At 44.3% G+C, this 25,584-nt stretch overlaps 1 protein-coding gene across 5 annotated transcripts in view; it reads right to left on the reverse strand.

Annotated features, from left to right (window-relative positions):
• Positions 1–25,584, reverse strand: part of LOC121861557 (protein stoned-A-like) — an 88,340-nt gene that overhangs the window by 56,756 nt on the left and 6,000 nt on the right. The window contains exon 1 of one of the 5 annotated variants that reach the window (XM_042359428.1): positions 21,281–21,305. The exons of 3 other annotated variants lie outside the window; for them this stretch is intronic. In XM_042359428.1, coding sequence (XP_042215362.1) covers positions 21,281–21,287 — 7 coding nt within the window. In that variant the 5' untranslated portion in view covers positions 21,288–21,305. Of the gene's footprint in view, positions 1–12,773; positions 12,881–21,280; positions 21,306–25,584 lie in introns of those variants that run through there. One more of the 5 variants, XM_042359433.1, reaches the window with a different exon arrangement.

Here is a 25,584-nt window from a genome sequence, read left to right on the forward strand (position 1 = left end):
GTGGTGGTGGTGGTGGTGGTGGGTGGTGGTGGTGGTAGGTGGTGGTGGCAGGTGGCAAGTGGTGGTGGTGGTGGGGTGGTGGTAGGTGTGGTAGGTAGGTAGGTGCAGTGGTGGTGGTGGTAGGATGGCAGGCAGGTGTTGGTAGTGTGTGGTAGGTGGTGGTGGTGGTGGTGGTGGTGGTGGTGGTGGATGGTAGAGGCAGGCAGTGGTGGTGGTGGTGGCAGGTAGGTGGTGGTGGCAGGCAGGAGTTGGTGGTGTTGGTAGTAGGTGGTGGCAGTGGTGGTGGTGGTGGTGGTAGGCAGTGGTGGTGGGCAGGTGGTGGTGGTGGGTAAGTGGCAGTGGCATGGTGGTGGGTGGTGGTAGGTGGGTAGGTGGTGGTGGTGGTGGTAGGTGGTGGTGGTGGTGGTGTTGGTGGCAGGCAGTGGTGGTGGTGGTGGCGGTGGTGGTGGTGGTAGTGGTGGCAGGTGGTGGTGGTAGGTGGTGAGGTGGTGGTACAGGTGTGTAGATGGTGGAAGGTGATGGTGGTAGTGGTGGTGGTGGTGGTGGCAGGAGGGGCGAGGCAGGTGGTGGCGGTGGTGGTGGTGGTGGGGAGGTGGTGGTGGTGGTGGAGGTGGTGGTGGTGGTGGCATGGTTGGTAGGCAGGTTATGGTGGTGGTGGTGGTGGCAGGTGGTATGGTGGTGGTGGTAAGGTGGTGGTGGTGGTGGTGGTGGTGGTGGCAGGTGGTGGAGGTGGTAGAGAGAAAGAAGAGGTGGTGGTGAGGTGGTGGCAGAGGAGGTGGTGGTGGTGGTGGTAGGTGGCAGATGGTGTGATGGTAGTAGGTGATCGTACAGGAGGTGGTAGGTGGTGGTGGTGGTGGTGGTAGGTGGTGAGGTGGTGGTGGTGGTGGTGGCAGGTGCAGGCAGTGGTGGTGGTGTTGGTGGCAGGATGGTGGCAGGCAGTGGTGGTGGTGGTGGTGGCAGGTGGTGGTAGGTGGTGGCAGTGGTGGTGGTGGTGGTGGTGGTGGTGGTGGTGGTGGTGGTGGTAGGTGGTGGTGGTAGGGGGTGGGTGGTGGTGGTGGTGGTGGTGGGTGGTGGTGGTAGGTGGTGGTAGATGGTGGAAGGTGATGGTAGGTGGTGGTGGTGGTAGGTGGTGGTGGTGGTGGTTGTGGTAGGTGGTGGTGTGGTGGTGGTAGTGGTAGGTAGTGGTGGTGGTAGGAGGACGTAGTAGTAGGTGGAGGTAGGTGGTGGTAGATGGTGATGGTGGTAGGTGGTGGTGGTGGTAGAGTGACGTGTAGTAGGTGGAGGTGTGGTGGCGGTGCTGGTAGATGGAGGTAATGGTGGTAGGTAGTAGGAGGATGTATTGGTGGTAGATGGTGGTAGAGGATGTGGTAGGTGATGGTGGTGGGTGAGGTACATTATATTGCCTCTGTTGTATCGATTAGTCGGGGAACCAGTTTGGCTGCTCGTTCAAGTCTCCCTCACACACACACACACACACAACAACAACAATACACAATAACACACACTACTTTTCTGCGTAGTTGCTTTTGCCTCTGCTCTTCTCTCCTTCGTTTATCGTCATTCTCCCTCTCTATCGTCCCTCAAGTCTTAATTTTGACATTTGTTTTACGTTCCTTTATTTCTTTCTCATTTTATTTTTCATGTCTTTAATTTTATTTTCTTATAATGGCTTTAGATTCTCTTTGTTTATATGTGTGTCCTGTCATTCTTACATTCTCTTTCTATTTCTCTTTCATTATTTCTTTCTTTGTTTATCTTCTTCTCTCTCTTTATCTTTTCCTTTCTCTGTCGGTCTGTCTATTTGTCTTTCTTTCCCCATTTCTCTCTCCCTCTCTCCCCCATTCGTCCAATAATCCAATAATCCTTCCCCATCAATTATTCCTCCTCCCAGAATCATCAACATCAACCCCGTGTTATTCTCCTTTTCTCCTTCTCGACCTTGGACTATTATCTCTTTGTTCTCTCATCGTGTTCTCTCGCCATCCTGTTCTGTAATTATCCTGTTATCTTGTTTTCTCGCCATCCTATTCTCTAATTATCCTGTTATCTTGTTCTCTCGTCATCCTGTTCTGTAATTATACTGTTATTTTGTTCTCTATTGAATTGGTTATATAATTATCCTGTTATCTTGTTCTCTATTTATTTGATTACATAATTATCCTGTTATCTTGTTTTCTCGCCATCCTGTTCTCTAATTATCCTGTTATCGTGTTCTCTAGTCATCCTGTTCTCTAATTATAATGTTTCCTGTTCTCTAATTATCCTGTTATCTTGTTCTCTATTTATTTGGTTATATAATTATCCTGTTATGTTCTCTCGCCATCCTGTTCTCTTATTATAATGTTATCTTGTTCTCTATTTATTTGATTACATAATTATCCTGTTATCTTGTTTTCTCGCCATCCTGTTCTCTAATTATCCCGTTATCGTGTTCTCTAGTCATCCTGTTCTCTAATGATAATGTTTCCCTGTTCTCTAATTATCCTGTTATCGTGTTCTCTAATTATCCTGTTATCGTGTTCTCGAGTCATCCTGTTCTCTAATTATCCTGTTATCGTGTTCTCTAATTATCCTGTTATCGTGTTCTCTAGTCATCCTGTTCTCTAATTATCGTTATCGTGTTCTCTAATTATCCTGTTATCGTGTTCTCTAGTCATCCTGTTCTCTAATTATCCTGTTATCGTGTTCTCTAATTATCCTGTTATCGTGTTCTCTAGTCATCCTGTTCTCTAATTATCCTGTTATCGTGTTCTCTAATTATCCTGTTATCGTGTTCTCTAGTCATCCTGTTCTCTAATTATCCTGTTATCTTTGTTTTGCTGCCAGTTTCCCCGTCATTTGGTTCTTTCATTCTCATGTTGTTTCTTATATTTCTATCTTCTTCTCGAGTCCATTTGTTCTCTTCTTCTTTTATTATCGTGTTTCCCTTTCTCTTCTTTATTTCACTGTTTTATTCATATAATTCTCTCTTTCTCCTTGTTCCTCATTTCTCTCTCTCTCTTCATCATCATTCACTCCATTCATTCACTGACGTCCTTCTTTCTGGTGTTTCTTCTCGTCACATAATAATAATAATACCATCATCATCATCTTTTTCACCCTTTCTTACTTCTTTCTCCCTCCCAATCTTTCCTCTCTCCTCACTCTTCTTTCCTCCTTCACTCACTCCCTCCCTTATCATCTCTTCCCCACTTTGTTCTGGTCTCCTCCCCATCTCTCTCTCTCTTGTATGTCTCTTCCACGTCCCTTCCGTCTCCCTCCCCCACTCTTACCTCCTCTGTCTCTCTCTTCTTCCCTCCATCTCCTTTCTCTCCGTTCTCATTTCTGCCTTCTCACTCTAGAGTACGAGCGAAGGGAGTGAGGGGAAGGGCAGCCGAGGAGAGGAGGGAGGGAGAGAGGGAGGTGGAGTAAGGAGGGGATGGGGAAGATGGGGGAGATGGGGGAGATGGGCACACAGCAGTTATTGATCTGTCTCTGGACCTCCCCACTCTCGCCGCCCCTCCTAGCCCTCCCTATGCATGCAGTCCCCCACCCTGCCTATACAGTGTCAGGTGATTTTGTTAGCCTGGGAACGAACGATGAGGTGGGGGAATTTAGGTCGGTTTGTGGGTGATCAGACGAGAGTCACCACACTTTTAGAGACGTGATGGTGAGGTAATGGTGAAGTGTGGTGGAGTGAGGTAATGATGAAGTGTGGTGGATGAGGTAATGATGAAGGTGGTGGAGTGAGGTAATGATGAAGTGGTGGATGAGGTAATGGTGAAGTGTGGTGGTTGGAGGTAATGGTGAAGTGTGGTGGGGTGAGGTAATGGTGAAGTGTGGTGGAGTGAGGTAATGTGAAGTGTGGTGGGAGGAGGTAATGGTGAAGGTGGTGGATGAGGTAATGGTGAAGTGTGGTGGTTGGAGGTAATGGTGAAGTGTGGTGGTTGAGGTAATGGTGAAGGTGGTGGATGAGGTAATGGTGAAGTGTGGTGGTTGATAATGGTGAAGGTGGTGATGAGGTAATGGTGAAGTGTGGTGGATGAGGTAAGGTGAAGTGTGGTGGTTGAGGTAATGGTGAAGTGGTGGTTGAGGTAATGGTGAAGTGTGGTGATGAGGTAATGGTGAAGTGTGGTGGTTGAGGTAATGGTGAAGTGGTGGTTGAGGTAATGGTGAAGTGGTGGTGAGGTAATGGTGAAGTGTGGTGTTGAGGTAATGGTGAAGGTGGTGGTTGAGGTAATGGTGAAGTGTGGTGGTTGAGGTAATGGTGAAGTGGTGGTTGAGGTAATGGTGAAGTGTGGTGGTTGGAGGTAATGGTGAAGTGTGGTGGTTGAGGTAATGGTGAAGTGTGGTGGTTGAGGTAATGATGAAGTGTGGTGATGGAGGTAATGGTGAAGTGTGGTGGATGAGGTAATGGTGAAGTGTGGTGGTTGAGGTAATGGTGAAGTGTGGTGGATGAGGTAATGGTGAAGTGTGGAGTGAGAAGAGTGTGGTGAATGGTGAAGTGTGGTGGAGAATGGTGAAGGTGGGAGTGAGGAATGGTGAAGGTGTGGAGTGAGGTAAGAAGTGTGGTGAGTGAGGTAAGGTGAAGTGTGGTGGAGGAGGTAAGGTGAAGTGTGGTGGGAGTGAGGTAATGTGTGGAGTGAGGTAATGGTGTGTGTGGTGAGTGAGGTAATGGTGAGATGTGGTGGAGTGAGGTAATGGTGAAGTGTGGTGGAGGAGGTAAGGAAGTGTGGAGGAGTATATGAAGTGTGGTGGAGTGAGGATGGTGAAGTGTGGTGGAGTGAGGTAATGGTGAAGGTGGGTGGAGTGAGGTAATGGTGAAGTGTGGTGAGTGAGGTAATGGTGAAGGGGTGGAGTGAGGTGGGGTGAGTGAGGTAATGGTGAAGGTGTGGATGAGGTAGATGAAGTGTGGTGGAGGAGGTAATGGTGAAGTGTGGAGTGAGGTAATGGTGGAAGGAATATAATGGTGGAGTGGTGATGATAATGGTGAGGTGGGTGGAGTGAGAAGTGTGGAGTGAGGTAATGTGAGGTGGGTGATGAGGAATGGTGAAGTGTGGTGGGTGGAGGTAATGGTGAAGGGTGATGAGGTAATGGTGAAGTGTGGTGGAGTGAGGTAATGGTGAAGTGGTGGAGTGAGGTAATGGTGAGATGTGGTGGACGGTGAAGTGTGGTGGAGAAGTGAAGTGTGGTGGGTGAGGTAATGGTGAAGGGTGGGGTGGAGTGGGGAGGTAATGGTGAAGGTGGTGGAGTGGAGGTAATGGTGAAGTGTGGTGGGAGTGAGGTAATGGTGAGATGTGGGTGGAGGAGGTAGGTATGTGTGGAGTGAGGTATAAGTGATGGTGGAGTGAGGTAAGGTGAGATGTGGTGGGAGGAGGTAATGGTGAGGTGGAGGAGGTAATGGTGAGGTGGAGTGAGGTAATGGTGAAGTGTGGTGGAGGAGGTAAGGTGAGATGTGGTGGAGGAGGTAATGGTGAAGTGTGGTGAGTGAGGTAATGGTGAGGTGGGTGAGTGAGGTAATGGTGAAGTGTGGTGGAGGAGTAATGGTGAGGTGTGGTGGAGGAGGTAATGGTGAAGTGTGGTGGAGGAGGTATGGTGAGTGTGGTGGAGTGAGGTAATGGTGAAGGGTGGTGGGAGGTGTGAGGTGGTGGTGGAGGTAGTGAAGTGTGGGAGTGGAGGTAATGGTGAGGTGTGGTGGAGTGAGGTAATGGTGATGTGTGGTGGAGTGAGGTAAGTTGATAGAGACGCGAGGTGATGGTGAAATAGTACTGTAGTTCCAGTGAAATGATATTAAGATGACAATGAGGTGATAATGAAGTGATATTAAACTAAAGCGAGAATGACGTGACAAGTGAAATGACAGCGATAACGTCACCAAGACATGACAACCATGAAGCAATATGACAGGGGGGCCTTCTGTTACATGTTACCAGGAATTTGACTCTCATGAACCTCTTAATTAACGAGAAAAATTTTTCACGTTTGTTATTGTCACGAGACGATGTGACCGAGTTCCTGGAGTCACTCCAACACCCAGACACCCCCCCCCCCAAACCCGCCCCCCATACACACGTACGCAAGAATATACACGTACAAACACACAGGGTCGTTCCTGATTCGTACACCGTTACCTAGGTATTAATTCTTTGACTGAGACATCTTAACCCTTTATAATGGTAAGTTACCCGGTACGATGACTTAACTCGCTGTTGTGGACCTCTTGAGCACAACTTAACTGTACTGTTATCATAACTTACTGTTAATCAAGCCGGTATTACTCTTCTTCAGTAAGATAAGTTATCGAATTATCCTACGTATGGGAAGTTATCCTTTTTTATATGACGACAGATGACTCACAGGATAACTTATGTATTACGATGACAAGATGACCTAATAACAACACTAGCAGTGCGATAACATCTGGAGTATAATGACTTAACACTCACATTACGATAGCCTCTAAAGCACGATGATATAACATTATTATTAACATGCAAACGTAAACATTTTCAGTAATGTTGTTCAGCTTCTTTAATATACAAACTAAGACCCAGAGTGACATCGTTAATAACCTTGAGTGACGCGCTTCATATACTGACAGTCCGGGAGCTGGCTTAGTGGACAGTAACGAAGAGGTGGGAGCTCTTATATACTGTACACGGCGGATAGGACTTGAGAATGAACTCTTAAACCCAGGTGCACTAGTTCAAAACCTGGTCTGACCATGTGTGTGTGTGTGTTGCGTGTGTGTTTTGTGTGTGTGTGTTGCGTGTGTGTTTTGTGTGTGTGTTTTGTGTGTGTTGTGTGTGTGTGTTTTGTGTGTGTTGTGTGTGTGTTAACCTGCCTGCTCGACACTTCCATGTACTTGGCCCAAAAGTATCCTCGCCACTGGCTGTAATTATGTCGTCAGGCGTAACAACTTCCAGTCAAGAAAAAAAAAGTTTTCTCTCAACATTCCAACTTTTTATAAAACCTTGACAAGCTTCTGGAGGGACCCGAGTTTAGACGTTGGTAGGAGTTGGATGTCTTAGGAAACTATGGCATAACTTGTCCTTATGAGGGGGGGGGGGTTATATTCGCTAACACAACATAAAAGGGAAATATTTGAAGGTTAGACACCTCAGCTTATCCCACCTCAAGTTCCATCACCCCGACGCTAATCTCACCTATAGCCCCCCTTAAGGTAGCATTGGGGTGGTTGATGTTCAGCTGAAATAAATTGGGACGCCAAAATTCAGGTGATCCAGAAAAAAAAGATTAAGAGACATTCGTCACTCCGTTTGTTTGTCCATCACGAGAACAAATGGTGTCCGTATGATAACTAACATTCAAATATACAGATTAAATCCAACTTCATACAGAGGTTCTTAACACACAGTAGAGGAGTTGTGTCACAGTGGCGGGGAGCAGACGGTGTCTCTCCCCCATCAACTATAAACACAGTAACGACCCCCCGACGACCTGGTTAATGGTCATCAACTCCATCTATTTGTTTACGAAACGCCTATATACCTCACACTACCGAGCTGAGATGTACCAAATAAACACCGCACGCACGCACGCACGCACAAACAAGCAAACTAAAATGTACACATCTATATTATACAATAGCATATCACAGAGACAATCATTCATACACGCATACACAATCACAAAGTGGAAACCCCTCACACACACACACACACACATTGATCTACTACTACTACTACTACTACTATTTTTCTGTCACTCGGAATTGACTATGACAATCATCCAGCTATGGTAAAATGATATGAGTTATTAAGGATGTCACCTTCGTTTGCAAGCTCTGAGGTGACTAGAGAGGCTGATACGGGACCGGCAGGGTCGTTCGCAGATGTTGCACATGTGGAGGGCTACATCTAGTGCGGGAGGGGCGGCGGCAGCGTCTTCCCGGCGATGGCGCTTGTCTGCCTCGTTTTGCAGTCGGGCTCACTCGAAAGTATTAACACCTTCTCGTGTGGTGGTCCTTCAAGCGTTACGGTGTGGAGTGATCATCTCCCAGGTGAGGGAGTCGATGTGGCACTTTTTAAGGTTTGTCCTAAGACTATCCTTATACCTTTTCAGTTGCCCGCCAGCATTACGTTTACTATTCGTTAGGTGACTGTAAAGTAGCTGCTTTGGCAGTCTACTATCGCCCATGCAGGTAACATGGCCAGTCCAACGTAGTTGTTCATGGATAATGGTAGCCTCGATGCTTCTACAATTGGTGTCAGCGAGAATACTGGGATTTGTTCTCTTGTCTTCCCAGCGAACTCGGAGGATGGAACATAGAGTACGCTGGTGAAAGTTTTCAAGTGCCTTGAGGTGTCTTCTGTATGTGATCCATGTCTCGCTGCTCGATATACATTGCAACTTTGTAGATAATTTCAGCTCCTTACAGCTAAAGACATGGGTACAGAGTTTGCCAAAAGCATGAGATGCACATCTGAGCCGATGTTTATTCTCTTCATCGATGTCCACGGTAATGGACAGGTGGGAGTCAAGATACTGAAAGTGGGTAGCATTAGAGAGGGTAGTACCGTAAGGCTGGATGGATGGTGGAGTTGTGTCTGAACCAGGGGCAGGCTGAAAGAGTATCTAAGTCTTACGTATATTCACCTCAAGGCCGAAATGTGCATACGCATCTGCGTAGGTGTTCAGGATCTGTAGGTCGCGTTCAGTGTGAGCGATAAGGGTGAGGTCATCTGCATACCGAATTTAAGTAATGGAAGCTACCGACACCTTTGTTCCTGCCTGGAGTAGTCTTATGTTGAAAAGATCCTTCATCCGGTACTCGATGTCCACCCCGCCGGCTAAATTGGCACTGGCACGAGTAAGGAAGGCAGCCAAGAAAATGGAAAGGAGAGTTAGTGCCAGTATACACCCTTGTTTTACTCCCATTTGGACGGAAAATAGCTCAGACTGGGTGCTATTGTGCAGGACACTGCCGTTCGTGCCATCGTGGAGTTGCCTCACAAGGGCGACGAATTTTGGTCGGCAGCCGAAACGGGCTTCCCTGTTGACCGAGTCGAAGGCCTTGGTTAGGTCGATGAAAGCCATGTACAGGCCACGAAGCAGTTTTCTACACTTTTCCTGTATCTGGCGGCCAGCAAAGATCATGTCAGTGGTGCCACGTGATGGTCTAAGGCCACAATGAGATTCTGGGAGGAAGTTTTCCGCCTCGGGAAGAAGTCTATTTAGAAGGACTCGGGCGATAATTTTCCCAGCTGCGGACAGTAGCGAGATCCCATGGTAGTTGCCACAGTCTGACCGGTCTCCCCTGTTCTTATAAATATTGAGATGGAGGCGTCTTTAAGAGCTTGGGGGATTTCCTCCTTCTCCCATATATTCTGCAGGAGAGAGTGGAGACGGCTGGTAAGCAGAGGTCCTCCTGCTTTATACACCTCGGTTGGGATTCCATCAGGCTTGAGGTTTCGTTATTTTTCATCTGTTTGATGGAGTAGCTACCTTATCCACGGATGTAGGATAGCTGAGATGGGTCAGCTCTGAATGCTGAGGGAACTGCTGGGTAGTCAGGACGTCCATATCGGTGTTTCGGTTTAGCAGGGAATTGTAGTGCCCTCTCCAGCACTTAAGGATGCCTTCTTCGTCTTTAATTATGGAGTTACCATCGGATGAGCGGAGGGGGGCTGTGCCTAGAGTGATTGGCCCATAAAATGTTTTAGTGGAATTGAAAAGTTCACACATCTTATGTTGACCTGTAAGTTTTTGCATTTCGCATGCTTTATTTTTAAACCAGTCGTTCTTTAGTTTGCGAAGTTCGCGCTGGGTCGCCGCTTTCTTCTTGCGGAAGGTATCAGCTTTGGTCCGAGACAGAGGGTTGGTCTACCAGTCAGTTAAAGCAGCACGCTTACCATTGACGTGTACAATGAAAGACAAAAGTCGTGTCGTGAAATTTGGTGAAAACATATGCCGAAGGGCTAAAACTTTTGGTGCGCTCTGCCTTGTGGTAGAGGGCTCTCATAATGTTTCACGAGTTATATTTAATCTTCGGACAAAACCTCGACACGAATTTTGTCTTTGATTGTACATTGATTTCTGGGTAATTTTCATGTGAACCAGTCCTGGTGTATTCTTTCGATCTGGCCGAGGGCCGGTCGCGCAAAACACACACACACACACACACACACACACACACACACACACACACACACACACACACACACACACAGTACACTTACCTACACACACACACACACACAGTACACTTACCTACACACACACACACACACACACACACACACACTCACATATCGACCAGCGCCAACAGCATCTCAGTCCTCCACTCTGATGACGAAACTTTGTTTGCTTTTATTTTTCTCTCCTTCCCCTCCTGCTCCTCCTGCTCTCCACCCTCCCCCCTTGGCCCTCACCTCCTCTTTTATTCTCACATTTCCTTCACTCCCCCGTCTCATCCTTCATCCCAGGAAGAATAACAACGTCCTTTCCATCCGAGGGATTCAATCTGGCTAATCTTGTAACGGAAGGATAACTCACTTAAAGCCGTGTTGATAAAACGATTTCTAACAAAATCAACCTCATTATTTTTTTGCAAACGGGAGAAAAACAGTGGCAGAGACGGCGTAACACTCACTAGGTAAATATATTTGTTTTTAGCACTAATCAACGGCCCAGTAAAAGCCGACATTTTGAATGATGGAATTTCTAGCCACTGGAGAAAGATCCAGGGTAATGTGGAGGTTGTGTGGGCAGCAACACCACGACCAACCTCGCTGCGGCACGTAGAGGAGCTGGCAGTATTTTTCACACACGTAACCCACTAAACTGCCGAAAGGTGCTCCACTAGCTTCCATTGTGAAGGATTTAGATGGATTTTACGCCCCAATATGCTGCTAGAGAACAGATGTCCACCACAGTACAAACTAAAGCCAACAGTGGGATGGATAATCTCCCCGACCAAAGAGTTCATGAACTGTGTGTACATCAAATATTAGCTTAGTTATTGTGCGAACACCATTAATATCCCAGATGGACAGACTGGGAGCACCACCACAACAACCAACAGAACCTTCGCTGTCAGAGAGACATAAGAGCCAGGACACACCCTCAACTATACAGACACAGTAGTCGTGGATGGTGGCGGCGGGCAGGGCGGGGAACAACAATAATAAGGTGAAGTTTGTTAGTTTGGCCTCAACAGAATACAGGAATCAAAACACAGTTAAAATCGCACTTGTGTGAGTAACAGCATGAGAACACCCTGAAGAGAGGGAGTGAATGAGGGAGCCAGAGTGAAATGAGAGGGAGTGAGTGAATAATGAGGGTGGGGTTAAGTAAGCTAAGGAGAAGGTGCGTAGGTGTGGAAGGTAAGAGAGAGTGTGAGGGTGAAGGGGAGTGGAAGTTGGTGGGAGGGTGGAAGGCAAGAGAGGAAGAGTGGGGGGGGGGGGGTTGCAGGCAAGGCGTGGAAGGTCATTACATTGATCCACCACTATGAGGGTGACCCCCAGGCTCGCTACACACCCACACAAAACACACGGCTGCCGGTCCTGACGCCTTCCAGGTGTTACGTGAGCCACAAACTTCGTTTTGTCACTCATAGAAGGACGAATGTTTCACTCAAGAGTGTGAGAGTGAGGAATGTATCAACCAAGAGTGTCAGAGTGAAGGATGTATCTGCCAAGAGTGTCAGAGTGAAAACTGTATCAATTGGTAGAGTCAGAGTGAAGAACATTTCATCAATTAAGAGTTAAAAGTTATGCATAAGCATAAACTAAGAACACTTGAAGTTCATAAGCAAAATGTTCTCAAGAGAACCTCTATAAATGAGTAAATTATTCAATCAACGCAACATGTAATCGTTCCGGATATAACATTAAACCTTTTGATACCTCGACTCAATTGATACCGACACAACGTGACCCTGGTAATTAGTTCCACACACCTGTGAATGAACACGCCCCTCTTGTGACGTCACGAAGGTAAACAAACATCGAGCTTCTGATTGGTGTGAATTATAGGTTATTAGCACGAGAAAGTTACCTATCCATTTACTGTTGTTGTTTATATTCCAGTTTTCAGTCTCACTCACTCACATACACACCGAGGTTCCAAAATCCTTAAGCCTGCGACATGACATTCACTCTTCCTTTCGTCTTAATATAAACTAGCAAACAATAACGTGATAACAAAAAACAGACAAAACCAAATGAAGAAGAGAATGAGAGAAATAACGAAGGAAAGAAAAATATAGTTAAACGCGGAATTAAAGAGATAAATGCAAAAATACCTGATATATTTCTTTTAATTCTCGTATTATTTCTGTCTATTTGTCCAATATTTACACAGCAATATAACAACAACACACAGTACACTATCGACATTAGCATAACATTTTTGACAATATGTTTCCCACGACAATCAATTTATCAGTTCATGAATTTTGAGGTAGAATTATCCAGCACATCGATTGGAATAAAAAAAAAATTGCGATGACTGAGTTGGGAGTGTGCCAAATTCCCGAGAAGAAAAATTCACTACAGGTTTGAGTTTTTCTGATTGTAGAAGAGACGATAAAGTGTTGAGAAGTTTTGGGATCACCTGAGGAATCTCCACCTAACCTAACCTAACCTAACCTCATCCCCTCAAAAACTGTTAGGGTGGTTAATCTGGGATTGGAGATTCTACAGATGACCCACTTTTGTCTGGAATAATTTTCGACGAAAGTTTCATAAATTAATTACCATAATACATCATCAGTGACTATATTATCGTCTAAGTAGTGAGATAATCCATCACAGTCCTCTAATAATCACCAGGTACTTGTAGAGAGCAGCGAAGTCTAGTGGTGAACACCGTTATACAGTATGTGTAGTGAACAGATGTGTGTAACGATCTTGTTTAGGCGACCAGACCAGCACTAGGAGGACCAGGTGTAGTATGTGTACCGCCAGACAGTGAAGTGAGTCAACCAACAAGAGTGCACTGACAGATACACACCATGGTCAATATCACGTGTGTGTGTGTGTGTAATAAACCACAGTCTCCCGTGTTCAGGTGACACAAACCACCACCTTCACTTGTTGACTGTTTGCCTTTCCCACATTCTTAAGTTGTATGTTATCAATGCTTTCCTATTATTGTTTGGCGAAATATATCCATGTTTTCTGATTTATCGATTTATCGTGTGTTTGTTTTTTTCTTTATTTACCTGTTATTATTGTATTATCCCCCTCCTGGCAAACACATGTAAAAGTCATATCGTGAATACGTTTGTCTGTTCGGTTGCATTTTTTTTTTTAAGTTTATATATAGTTGTTTGGTACTCAACCTTAAGGCAGCCAAATGACCGAGAAAGACACAGTGAAGCCTCCCAGACGTACACCCCCGAGGGCCTCACCAGTGTCCGGCCTCAGTAGGTAGCGTTAATAATGGCTCCTCTATACTCTGCTTCTACCTGCTACAAGTTTACAATATAGATTATGTAGATACCCATTTTACCTTTGTTGCTATAATAATCTTTAATCAGTATCCAAGTACTGAAGAGTTTGGTGAATAATTAATTTGGCTCAACAGTTGTGTGTTTACTGATATCGAGTTCAGAAAGTACAATAAGACGACCACCTGTGATTTGCATATCAGCAAGGAAGGCGTGTAGTCACGTTGGGCGAGATATATACAACTGTTGGATGTGAGAAATCTATTAGATGTGCCATGTAGATTAATTTTAAATTTAATGTATCTACAAATAAGTCAGTAATCTTCATAAACAATCTCGACCTTTGTGCCCCGAGAGAGATGAACCTTGTGGCCCTCACGGTTCTTCCTGTACGATGAGGTAAAACAAAGAAAAACAAACAGATGACGTGCGCGACTGCGTGAACTGTCCTGCAGACGATAATAACAAGGACGGGCTCAGGTGCCAGACTCACAAAGGTTCGTAAGGTGAGAAACTCCTCGTAAGACCTAAGAATGCGCTATATAAAATTCTGACTTATTATTAACCACCCAAAATAACATACAAAAATATCATATAAATTCTACAATACTGGGGCTCTACCTTAACTACTCACTTAGTCTACAATACTGGGGCTCTACCTTAACTACTCACTTAGTACCAGTTAGGGAGGCAGAGTTAAGGTATAGGATCTTTTCTATACGATGATCATAACTTAATCTTGTCTCCTAACTGGTGTAGAGCCTCAGTGTACTGTCTAGTCTATCTTTTGAAATGCTATTTTTTGTTCTTAACTATAACTCAAACAGTTAAGTGTATATTTACGTCTTTCTTTACGAGGATTATTCACCGTAAGGACTTTTCTCAACCCACACCTGAGGACTACAGTGGGTGGGTGGGTGTCGCGCCTCAGGGTTCAACTATTATAATCACAAATGCATTTTCAGGAACTCAGCAGAAGAAATTGTTTTAAAGGCACTACAAAAGGTCGGTCGGGCGAGTTTTAAGGTCAAACTTCAGATTACAATAAAATATATTCAATCACTAAAGGATATTTAATTTGCAGAGTGAGGCTGCGAGAGCGGAGGAGGATGTGGAGGTGGAGGAGGAGGAGGGACAGAATATGCTGGAAGGTAGAGACGGTCCGGTGTGTGTTGATCGCTTACACCCCGAGACGCCATAGCATACTTGTAAACACTAGTGGTGGAAACAAATTCTGCTTAAAAACTGACACTAAATACAAAATAATGTTACTTTACTGATATAAACTAATTAGTGTCGAAAACAAAATACTTAAGAATAAAATTTCCACACGAAGACAATCAGTGAAGGTTGGAAACACAACATCCGGAGCTCATAACGATTACTCAACCTGGACTTAATATTTCGAAAGTTACTCCATACAGACGGACCGAACAATGGAACCCCGAGACAGAGAAAGAGGGTGAGAGGAGAGAGAAAGGAGATGAGGGGGAAGAGAGAGGGGGGTGAGGGGAAAGGGAGAGAGAGATAGGGGGAATGAGGGGAGAGAGATAGGGGGAATAAGGGGAGAGAGAGAGAGAGAGGGAGCGAGGAGATGACGGAAGAGGGGAGGAGTCTAGGGAAGAGAGAGGGGGGATGAGGAGATGGAGTAAGAGGTGGTGAGGAGGTGGAGGGAGAGAGAGGGGGTAAGGGAAGAGAGATGAGGATGGGGAGAGGTAAGAGAGGGCTGGAGGAGAGGCGTGAGGAGACGAAGAGAGAAAGGGTTGGGGAAGGGAAGAAGAGGGGGTGAAGGAAGAGAGAAGCAGGGTGAGGGAATGAGAGGGAGTGAGAGGAGGGAAAGAGGGAATGAAAGTAGGAAGATGGAAACAAATAAACGCTGAGACCTTTTGAAGATATCTATGTCATTGTCAACAACGAGGGTGTAGGAGTCTCTACCCTCACTCACACTTCCTCACACTCACACTTCCTCACACTCACACTTCCTCACACTCACACTTCCTCACACTTCCTCACACTCACACTTCCTCACACTTCCTCACACTTCCTCACACTTCCTCACACACTCACACTTCCTCACACTTCCTCACACTTCCTCACCTCACACCTCCACACACTTCCTCACACCTCACACTTCCTCACACTCACACTGCCTCACACTCACACTTTATCACACTCACACTTCCTCACACTCACACTTCCTCACGCTCACACTTCCTCACACTTACTCACACTTCCTCACACTTCCTCACACTCACACTTCCTCACACTCACACTTCCTCACACTCACACTGCCTCACTCATACTATGGTACTATCAAAATCATGTGTTGACTAAAATACACTCAGACGTTAACATACCTATCTATCTATCTATCTATCTATCTATCTGTCTATCTATCTATCTATCTGTCTATCTATCTATCTATCTACCTGTCTGTCTACCTGTCTGTCTGTCTGTCTGTCTGTGCATTATTTTATTATCTTTACGGATACATATATGAACGAATACTTTTCTGTCTTTCTGCTTTAATAGAGAGAGAGAGAGAGAGAGAGAGAGAGAGAGAGAGAGAGAGAGATACTAGTTGTCTGCCTTTAAATTTATTTATTTATTTATCTTAATCTTCATCAACATATAAATAGACGGATCCTTTAATACCTCACCAAACACACTCTAACAACTCACCAAACACTCTAACAACTCACCAAACACACTCTAACACCTCACCAAACACACTCTAACACCCCACCAAACACACTCTAACACCTCACCAAACACACTCTAACAACTCACCAAACACACTCTAACAACTCACCAAACACACTCTAACAACTCACCAAACACACTCTAACAACTCACCAAACACACTCTAACACCCCACCAAACACACTCTAACACCTCACCAAACACACTCTAATAACAACTCACCAAACACACTCTAACACCCCACCAAACACACTCTAACACCTCACCAAACACACTCTAACACCTCACCAAGAACACTCTAACTTGCCTCACCAAACACACTCCTAACACCCACCAAACACGAACAACCACTCTACAACACACTCTAACAACTCACCAAACACACTCTACACTCTAACACTCACCAAACACACTCTAACACTCACAAACACCCACACTCAAACACACTCTAACACCTCACCAAACACACTCTAACACCTCACAAACACACTCTAACACCTCACCAAACACACTCTAACAACCTCACCAAACACACTCTAACAACTCACCAAACACACTCTAACACCCCACCAAACACACTCTAACAACTCACCAAACACACTCTAACAACTCACCAAACACACTCTAACAACTCACCAAACACACTCTAACAACTCACCAAACACACTCAAACAACTCACCAAACACACTCTAACAACTCACCAAACACACTCTAACACCTCACCAAACACACTCTAACAACTCACCAAACACACTCTAACAACTCACCAAACACACTCTAACACCTCACCAAACACACTCTAACAACTCACCAAACACACTCTAACAACTCACCAAACACACTTAACGTGGTGTGAAACTAGTTATATTTTCTGAGTCGATTCAAATTATAGCCGATACTATAATTACTGGACCTGAATTATCGCTTTTCTGGTAATTATATCATTGGTTGTTCATACTGAGCGGTAATTGGTTATTGGTCCTCCGGTGGTTAGTGATAAGGTGGATGTATACAAACAATAATTTAATTAGTGAGTGATAATGATTGATAGTGATAGTAATAATAATGATGATGAAAAATAACATTCAAAGATAAGATAGCAAGTGTGTGTGTGTGTGTGTGTGTGTGTGTGTGTGTGTGTGTGTGTGTGTTCAATGTCGTTAAAGTGGATTTTATGCAGCACCGAACCTGGAGGAATACTTCACCAATATTGTTACCATTTTCACTAAAGAGGATCCAGAGATTGTAGATTAATGCAGTAGAAAAAGATATACTGCTGGAAAAGTTTAGGCAGAGGCATAAATGTTTCAGTTGTTGGTGTGAAGCCTCTGGTTCTCGTCCGACCAACACCTATCCGAAAAAGACGTGTGTGAGCCACCCCGTGTTTAACCAGTTTCTTAATTTGTAGAAACGAAACTTGATTTGAAATGTAGTTTTGTAGCTTATTAAAACGCGGGTAAAATTTTGAATACATTGTTAAGGTTCAGTGATTCATAGAGAGAGATTTCTTAGTGCCGTGAGATCGATTATTGTGTCACACTTCACGAAACTGCTTCATCGGCTAAGTGGTAACATACAGTTGGTTTAAGATTTTTATTATAGAGTGCTCGGTTCTTCGTGTGTCTGTATAACACCTGAATCATTTGTTCCACACCAGAATAATAATAATAATAATAATAATAATGGTTGCCCCTCGAGATCGAGGATGGCCAGCCAAAGGGCCACCTAGGGGTGAATTTGTTTAAGGTGTAGAAGCTGTCGCCAACACAATAATCACATCCTAAGTTGAATTACATGATCCAGTGTCAAGGAAAAATCCAAGAAGACCGGACAACTCGCTAACTGCACTGGCTAACCATTACTCCGGAACAAGATCCGCAAATCGATTAACATCCACGTTCCCAATTGCTGATGGATAGACATGCAAATGACGTTAAGAAACTTGCCCATAGGTTGACCTTGCCCGGGATCGTACCCGGGTCCACTTGCTTGCGTGGCGAGCATGCTGACGATTACACCACAGTAGTGAGCGGTAATCAATACATGACTCGGAATGGGACGATTCAATCAGTCTTTGGGGACGACAGAACGAGTCTTTAGTGACGACAGAACGAGTCTTTAGGGACGACAGAACGAGTCTTTAGGGACGAAAGAACGAGTCTTTAGGGACGACAGAATGAGTCTTTAGGGACAACAGAACGAGTCTTTAGGGATGACAGAATGAGTCTTTAGGAACGACAGAACGAGTCTTTAGGGACGAAAGAACGAGTCTTTAGGGACGACAGAATGTGTTTTTAGGGACGACAGAACGAGTCTTTACGGACGACAGAACGAATCCTTAGGGGCGACAGAATGAGTCTTTAGGGACGACAGAACGAGTCTTTAGGGACGACAGAATGAGTCTTTAGGGACGACAGTATTAGTCTTTAGGGACGACAGAACGAATCTTAGGGACGACAGAATGAGTTTTTAGGGACGACAGAACGAATTTGGGACGACAGAACGAGTCTTTAGGGACGACAGAACGAGTCTTTAGGGACGACAGAACGAGTCTTTAGGGACGACAGAATGAGTCTTTAGGGACGACAGAATGAGTCTTTTCTTTAGGGACGACAGAACGAGTCTTTAGGGACGACAGAATGAGTCTTTAGGGGCGACAGTATTAGTCTTTAGGGACGACAGAACGAGTCTTTAGGGACGACAGAATGAGTCTTTAGGGGCGACAGTATTAGTCTTTGGACGACAGAACGAGTCTTTAGGGACGGAACGAGTCTTTAGGGACGACATAATGAGTCTTTAGGGACAACAGAACGAGTCTTTAGGGACGGCAGAACGAGTCTTTGGGGACGACAGAACGAGTGTTTAGGGACGAGTCTTTAGGACGACAGAAGTCTTTAGGGACGACAGAACGAGTCTTTAGGGACGACAGAAATGAGTCTTTAGGGGCGACAGTATTAGTCTTTAGGGACGACAGAACGAGTCTTTAGGGACGACAGAACGAGTCTTTAGGGACGACAAATTGAGTCTTTAGGGACCACAGAATGAGTCTTTAGGGACGACAGAACGAGTCTTTCGGGACGACAGAACGAGTCTTTAGGGACCACAGAATGAGTCTTTAGGGACGACAGAACGAGTCTTTCGGGACGACAGAACGAGTCTTTAGGGACCACAGAATGAGTCTTTAGGGACGACAGAACGAGTCTTTATGGACGACAGAACGAGTCTTTAGTGACGACAGAATGAGTCTTTAGGGACGACAGAACGAGTCTTTATGGACGACAGAACGAGTCTTTAGGGACGACAGCATGTTTTAAATTGTAAAATACTCCATGTTCTTTGTGTGTGTGTGTGTGTGTGTTAGTTTAGGTTAGATTCCCTAGGGACTCTAGTTTAGGTGGTGGCGTAGGTGTAAAGTAATATAATATGCTTACTTGTCTGTTACCCAGTACAGGTGTTTACGTGTGTTTGTGGGATACTTGCAATTGAGTTTGCGTCGAATATTTGCGTGTGTATCTCCCCTGTTCGCGCGCGTGTTCACGTTCATGACTTATTTACAATAAGTCAACATTGCATGCGTGCCTGTGTACTTGTACGTGCTTTCACAGGGTGCATGTAAATGCCAAGACACACCGCAACGTTTTGGCATTTGTTAAGTGGTTCATTCAGTACTTCAACAATTACTGAAAAAAGTATTTCTTTTGTTTCTACCCCATAAAACTATGTTAATTTTCCGTTGAATTTAGAAATGTTGGTAAAGTTTTATCTAAATTTGGAAATTATAGTAATTTTTCGCTCAATATACAACCCATTACACATAATGTCAACCAATTTACTTAATATAAAATACAATTTCAATTCACAAGAAAGAAAGAAACATTCATATTTCTTTCTTTCCCTGATGTAAATTGAGTTTTAATTCCAGTAATGATACGAACCGTCGCTTATGTTATCAATTTACTTTTACCGCGAATCAAAATTTTTCAAGAAGGAAAAAAAAAAGATCCGTCGTTCATATCAGTTTGTGTTTTCTTGTGGAGTTGAAGTAGATCGTATGTCCCATATTAAGACAAATATGATGAATTTAAAGGTTATTATGTTGATAAGTGTGTGTGGGGGTCGCTGTAGAGAGAGATAGGATAATGTAAAGAGTGATGTCTCGTAACCTAGCTTAACTTAAGTCATCTTTCAATTACCAGAGCCCCAATGAAAGTGTTAAGTACTATCGGAGTCTTGGTGCCGCAGTGAAGTACTTGATACTTTTCTTGAACCTTTTTGAAAAATACTGAAACCTAAACAAAGCGATAAGGAAATGACTGATAGTACCTTCATTAAATTCAATAAATCCCGGATAATTTGGTGAGATTATGTTACAGAGTTTTATTAAACAACGGAGACACTAACGGTGTTTTGAACTCCAATAAATATCTGAACCACAAAGCTCTATAGCTTAATAAAGAACTGAAACACTTACTGAGAAACTTAAGAATTATAGAACCACAAAAAGAGCAGATAAAATATGAGACATTAAAAAATATAGAGTTCGGAAACCTTGAACCCGAGGCATTTATAGAGTTCTGGAACCATAAACTAAAAGCTGAGATATTTACAGTGTTCTAGAAGTCAATAAAGAACCGGGACAAAAACTTTAAAAAATATGATGAACAAAAAATGCTCCTCAGGAGAGAACCGAAACACAGAGTTGTAAAACCCCAGAAAAAGTTATGTGGCTTAAATAAAGGTCTGAAACCTGATGAAGAAAGATCCAACACCTCAATGAAGAGTTGAAGCCCAGATACCAAACACCTGCAGCGAGAATAAAGTAGCGAAGCCCCCATAAAGACAGCGGTGAAGCCCTAAGGTGTGGGGGCCAACAGCCGTCTGAGGGCACTGCGGGCTGACGCCTACATTAAGGAGTCATCGATTTTGCATATTGCGTGCCGTATCTGTGGCCCTGTCAGTCTCCACCAAGCAGGCCTTTCTCACTCTCTCTCTCTCTTTCTCTCTCTCTCTCTTTTATCCAATATTCTTTCGTTTCCCCCTTCTGTCTGTTGTTCTCTCATCTTCCTCATATTAGGGATTGTATTAGGTTAGGTTAGGTTAGGTATTATATCCCTTTCTAGATGTGTCGCTGTACAGGTATTTACTATTTTAAAACTCTCATGCAAGTAACTTTATCTCACGATTCATGAAGACGAGTGTGTCTGGGGTTGGGTCGTCTGCTTCTCTGACTTGGTTTCCATCTTTCCACAGTCCAGTGTAAAATTTCGACGTAATTTCTTAAAGTGGTGTTGGCGTCGTGTAGGTAAAAAAACACTGGTGATTTTACCATTAGAATTTCATACGATAACTCTGTTACCTGGACATGACAGAAGGTTCACATATTATAGTCTAATGTACACAAAGGTGGTTAAACGGTATGTAAACAGAAACATTCAACACGGCAAGTAACTCACCGCAGTCTTGACGATTAATCTCTCACAACAACCCAACTTATTTGCGTTTTCTCTTAGGATTACTGAAGACTAAAAAATTGCTACACTCTAAAGTCTAAACGAACAAATGAATAAACCAAAATCGACAAGTCTCCAAAAATAACTACCGGTGATTAATACTTATTCTTATATTTATATCCAAGGAAAAAAGCTAGATAAAAACGACGGACGATAAGACAGAAAAGAGACAGAAAAACAGATCTACAAACAGAGACAGAAGGAAGCATTGAGAGACAGGAAGTAGGGCTAAGAGGAACAGAGTAGTGAAAAGTGAAATATTTATCCTAAGACTTTACGACGGCACGACCAGGGACACCAATAATAGTGACGACCAACAATAGTGACGACCAACAATAGTGACCACCATCAACAATAGTAACCACCAACAATAGTGACCATCATCAACAGGTAGTAGGTAGCTATCAAACAGGGAGGTACTACCGGCTGGGAAGATATTGGAAGCATAATGTGTTGTCTAGTGGTAGACCCTGCTGCCATATGGCATCACAAAAATTGTGACCAAGTCCCAGGTTGCTGATCTGACTTTCTGCCTCATTTACACACAATTGTAGGGTCTCAATTGCGTCACTTACTATTGACAACACAACATACTGTACATATATTGTTTCTCACTTTTGATCTATATATAATTTTTGTATTTCTTTATGGTTTTTTACTTTACTATAGTAACCACAAACAATAGTAACCACCAACAATAGTAACCACCAACATTAGTGACCACCAACAATAGTAACCACCAATAATAGTAACCACCAACAATAGTAACCACCAACAATAGTAACCACCAACAATAGTAACCACCAACAGTAGTCACCACCAACAATAGTGACCACCAACAATAGTGACCACCAACAGTAGTGACAACCACTCTACAATAGTAACCACCAACAGTAGTCACCACCAGCAGTAGTCACCACCAACAATAGTGACCACCAACAGTAGTGACCACCAACAATAGTGACAACCACTCAACAGTAGTGACCACCAACAGTAGTGACCACCAACAGTAGTGACCACCAACAATAGTGACAACCACTCAACAGTAGTGACCACCAACAGTAGTGACCACCAACAGTAGTGACCACCAACAATAGTCACCACCAGCAGTAGTCACCACAACAGTAGTGACCACCAACAATAGTGACCACAAACCAGTAGTGACAACAATAGTGACAACCACTCAACAGTAGTGACCACCAAAACAGTAGTGACCAACAGTAGTGACCACCAACAATAGTGACAACCACTCAACAGTAGTGACCACCAACAGTAGTGACCACCAACAGTAGTGACCACCAACAGTAGTGACCACAACAATAGTGACAACCACTCAACAGTAGTGACCACCAACAATAGTGACCACCAACAGTAGTGACACCAACAGTAGTGACCAGCAACAGTAGTGACCACAAACAGTAGTGACCACCAACAATAGTGACAACCACTCAACAGTAGTGACCACCAACAATAGTGACCACAACAAAGTGCCACCAACAGTAGTGACACCAACAGTAGTGACCACAACAGTAGTGACCACCAACAGTAGTGACCACCAACAATAGTGACAACCACTCAACAGTAGTGACCACCAACAGTAGTGACCACCAACAGTAGTGACCACCAACAGGTGACCCCAACAATAGTGAACAACTACTCAACAGTAGTGACCACCAACAGTAGACAACCACTCAACAGTAGTGACCACCAACAGTAGTGACCACCAACAGTAGACCACCAACAGTAGTGACAACCATCAACAGTAGTGTGACCAGCAGTGGTGACCACCAACAGTAGTGACACCACTCAACAGTAGTGACCACCAACAGTAGTGACCACCAACAATAGTGACAACCACTCAACAGTAGTGACCACCAACAGTAGTGACACCACCAACAGTAGTGACCACCAACAGTAGTGACCACCAACAGTAGTGACCACCAACAGTAGTGACAACCACCAACAGTAGTGATCAACAAAGTAGTGACCACCAACAGTAGTGACACCACCAACAGTAGTGACCACCAACAATAGTGACAACCATCAACAGTAGTGACCACCAACAGTAGTGACCACCAACAGTAGTGACCACCAACAGTAGACCACCAACAGTGACCACCAACAGTAGTGACAACCACTCAACAGTAGTGACCACAACAGTAGTGACAACCACACTCAACAGTAGTGACCACCAACAGTGACCACCAACAGTAGTGACCCTCAACAGTAGTGACACACCAACAGTAGTGACCACCAACAGTAGTGACAACCACTCAACAGTAGTGACCACCAACAGTAGTGACCACCAACAGTAGTGACAACCAACAGTAGTGAACAATTCAACAGTAGTGACCACCAACAGTAGATTCACACCAACAGTAGTGACAACCACCAACAGTAGTGACCACCAACAGTAGTGACCACCAACAGTAGTGACAACCAACAGTAGACAAACTCAACAGTAGTGACCACCAACAGTAGTGACCACTAAGTAGTGACCACCAACAGTAGTGGTGACCACTAACAGTAGTGACCACCAACAGTAGTAGGACCACCAACAGTAGTGACCACCAACAATAGTGACAACAACAACAATAGTGACCACCAACAGTAGTGACCACTCCAATAGGTGACCACCAACAGTAGTCATCAACAGTAGTGACCACCAACAGTAGTGACCACTCAACAGTAGTCACCACCAACAGTAGTGACCACCAACAGTAGTGACAACCATCAACAGTAGTGACCACCAACAGTAGTGACCACCAACAGTAGTGACAACCAACAGTAGTGACACACTCAACAGTAGTGACCAGCAACAGTAGTAGGACCACAAACAGCACACAGTAGTGACCACCAACAGTGACACCAACAATAGTGACACACAATAGTGACTACCAACAGTAGTACAAACTAAATAGTGACTAGTGACCACAACAGTAGTACATTCAACAGTAGTGACACAACAGTAGTGACACAACAGAAAACAAATAATAGTGACACCACCAACAATAGTGACCACCAACAGTAGTGACCACCAACAGTAGTGACCACCACAACAGTAGTGACCACCAAATAGTGACCACTAATAGTGACAACCACTAACAGTAGTGACCACAAAAAGTAGTGACAACTCAACAGTAGTGACCACCAACAGTAGTGACCCCAACAATAGTGACAACCACTCAACAGTAGTGACAACCAACAGTAGTGACAACCACTCAACAGTAGTGACCACCAACAGTAGTACCACCAACAGTAGTGACAACAACAGTAAGACACACAAAGCTGACCACGGTGTTGGTTGGGTGGGGTTGTTTCAACAGTGTGTAACCACTTAACAATAGTGACTACCAACAGTAGTGACTACCAACAGTAGCACTACAACAGTAAGACCATCAACAGTAGACTACCAACAGTAGTAACAACTACTAACAGACCAACAATAGACTACCAACAGTAGACAGCAAATAGTAGTACCACCAACAGTAGTGGCAACAGTAGCAACATACTAATGTAGTGACCAACAGTAAAATACACACACAAGAGACACACAACAATAGACTAATAGACTACTAACAGTAAGACACAACAATACTACAACAGTAGTACCACCAACAGTAGTGATCACTAACAGTAGTACCATTGGCCTAGTATACCAACAGTAGTGACAATCCAACAGTAGTAACACAACAATAACATACTACCAAACAGTAGTGACCAGTAACAGTAGTACATCAACAGTAGACTACCAACAGTAGCAGTAAACAAACACAACAATAGTGACTACCAACACAGTGACTACCAACACAGTAACAGTACCACCAACAGTAGACACACAGATACACAGAAATAGAACCACACAGTAGACACAATAGACACACAACAGTAGACACCAGCAACAGTAGTGACACAACATAGTGACAGCTAGAAGTAGTACCAGCAAAAGTAGTGACCAATAGTTCAAGGACAGA

Source organism: Homarus americanus, unplaced genomic scaffold (assembly GCF_018991925.1).
Source record: "Homarus americanus isolate GMGI-L3 unplaced genomic scaffold, GMGI_Hamer_2.0 scaffold24260, whole genome shotgun sequence".
NCBI classification, from domain to species: Eukaryota; Metazoa; Arthropoda; class Malacostraca; order Decapoda; family Nephropidae; genus Homarus; species Homarus americanus.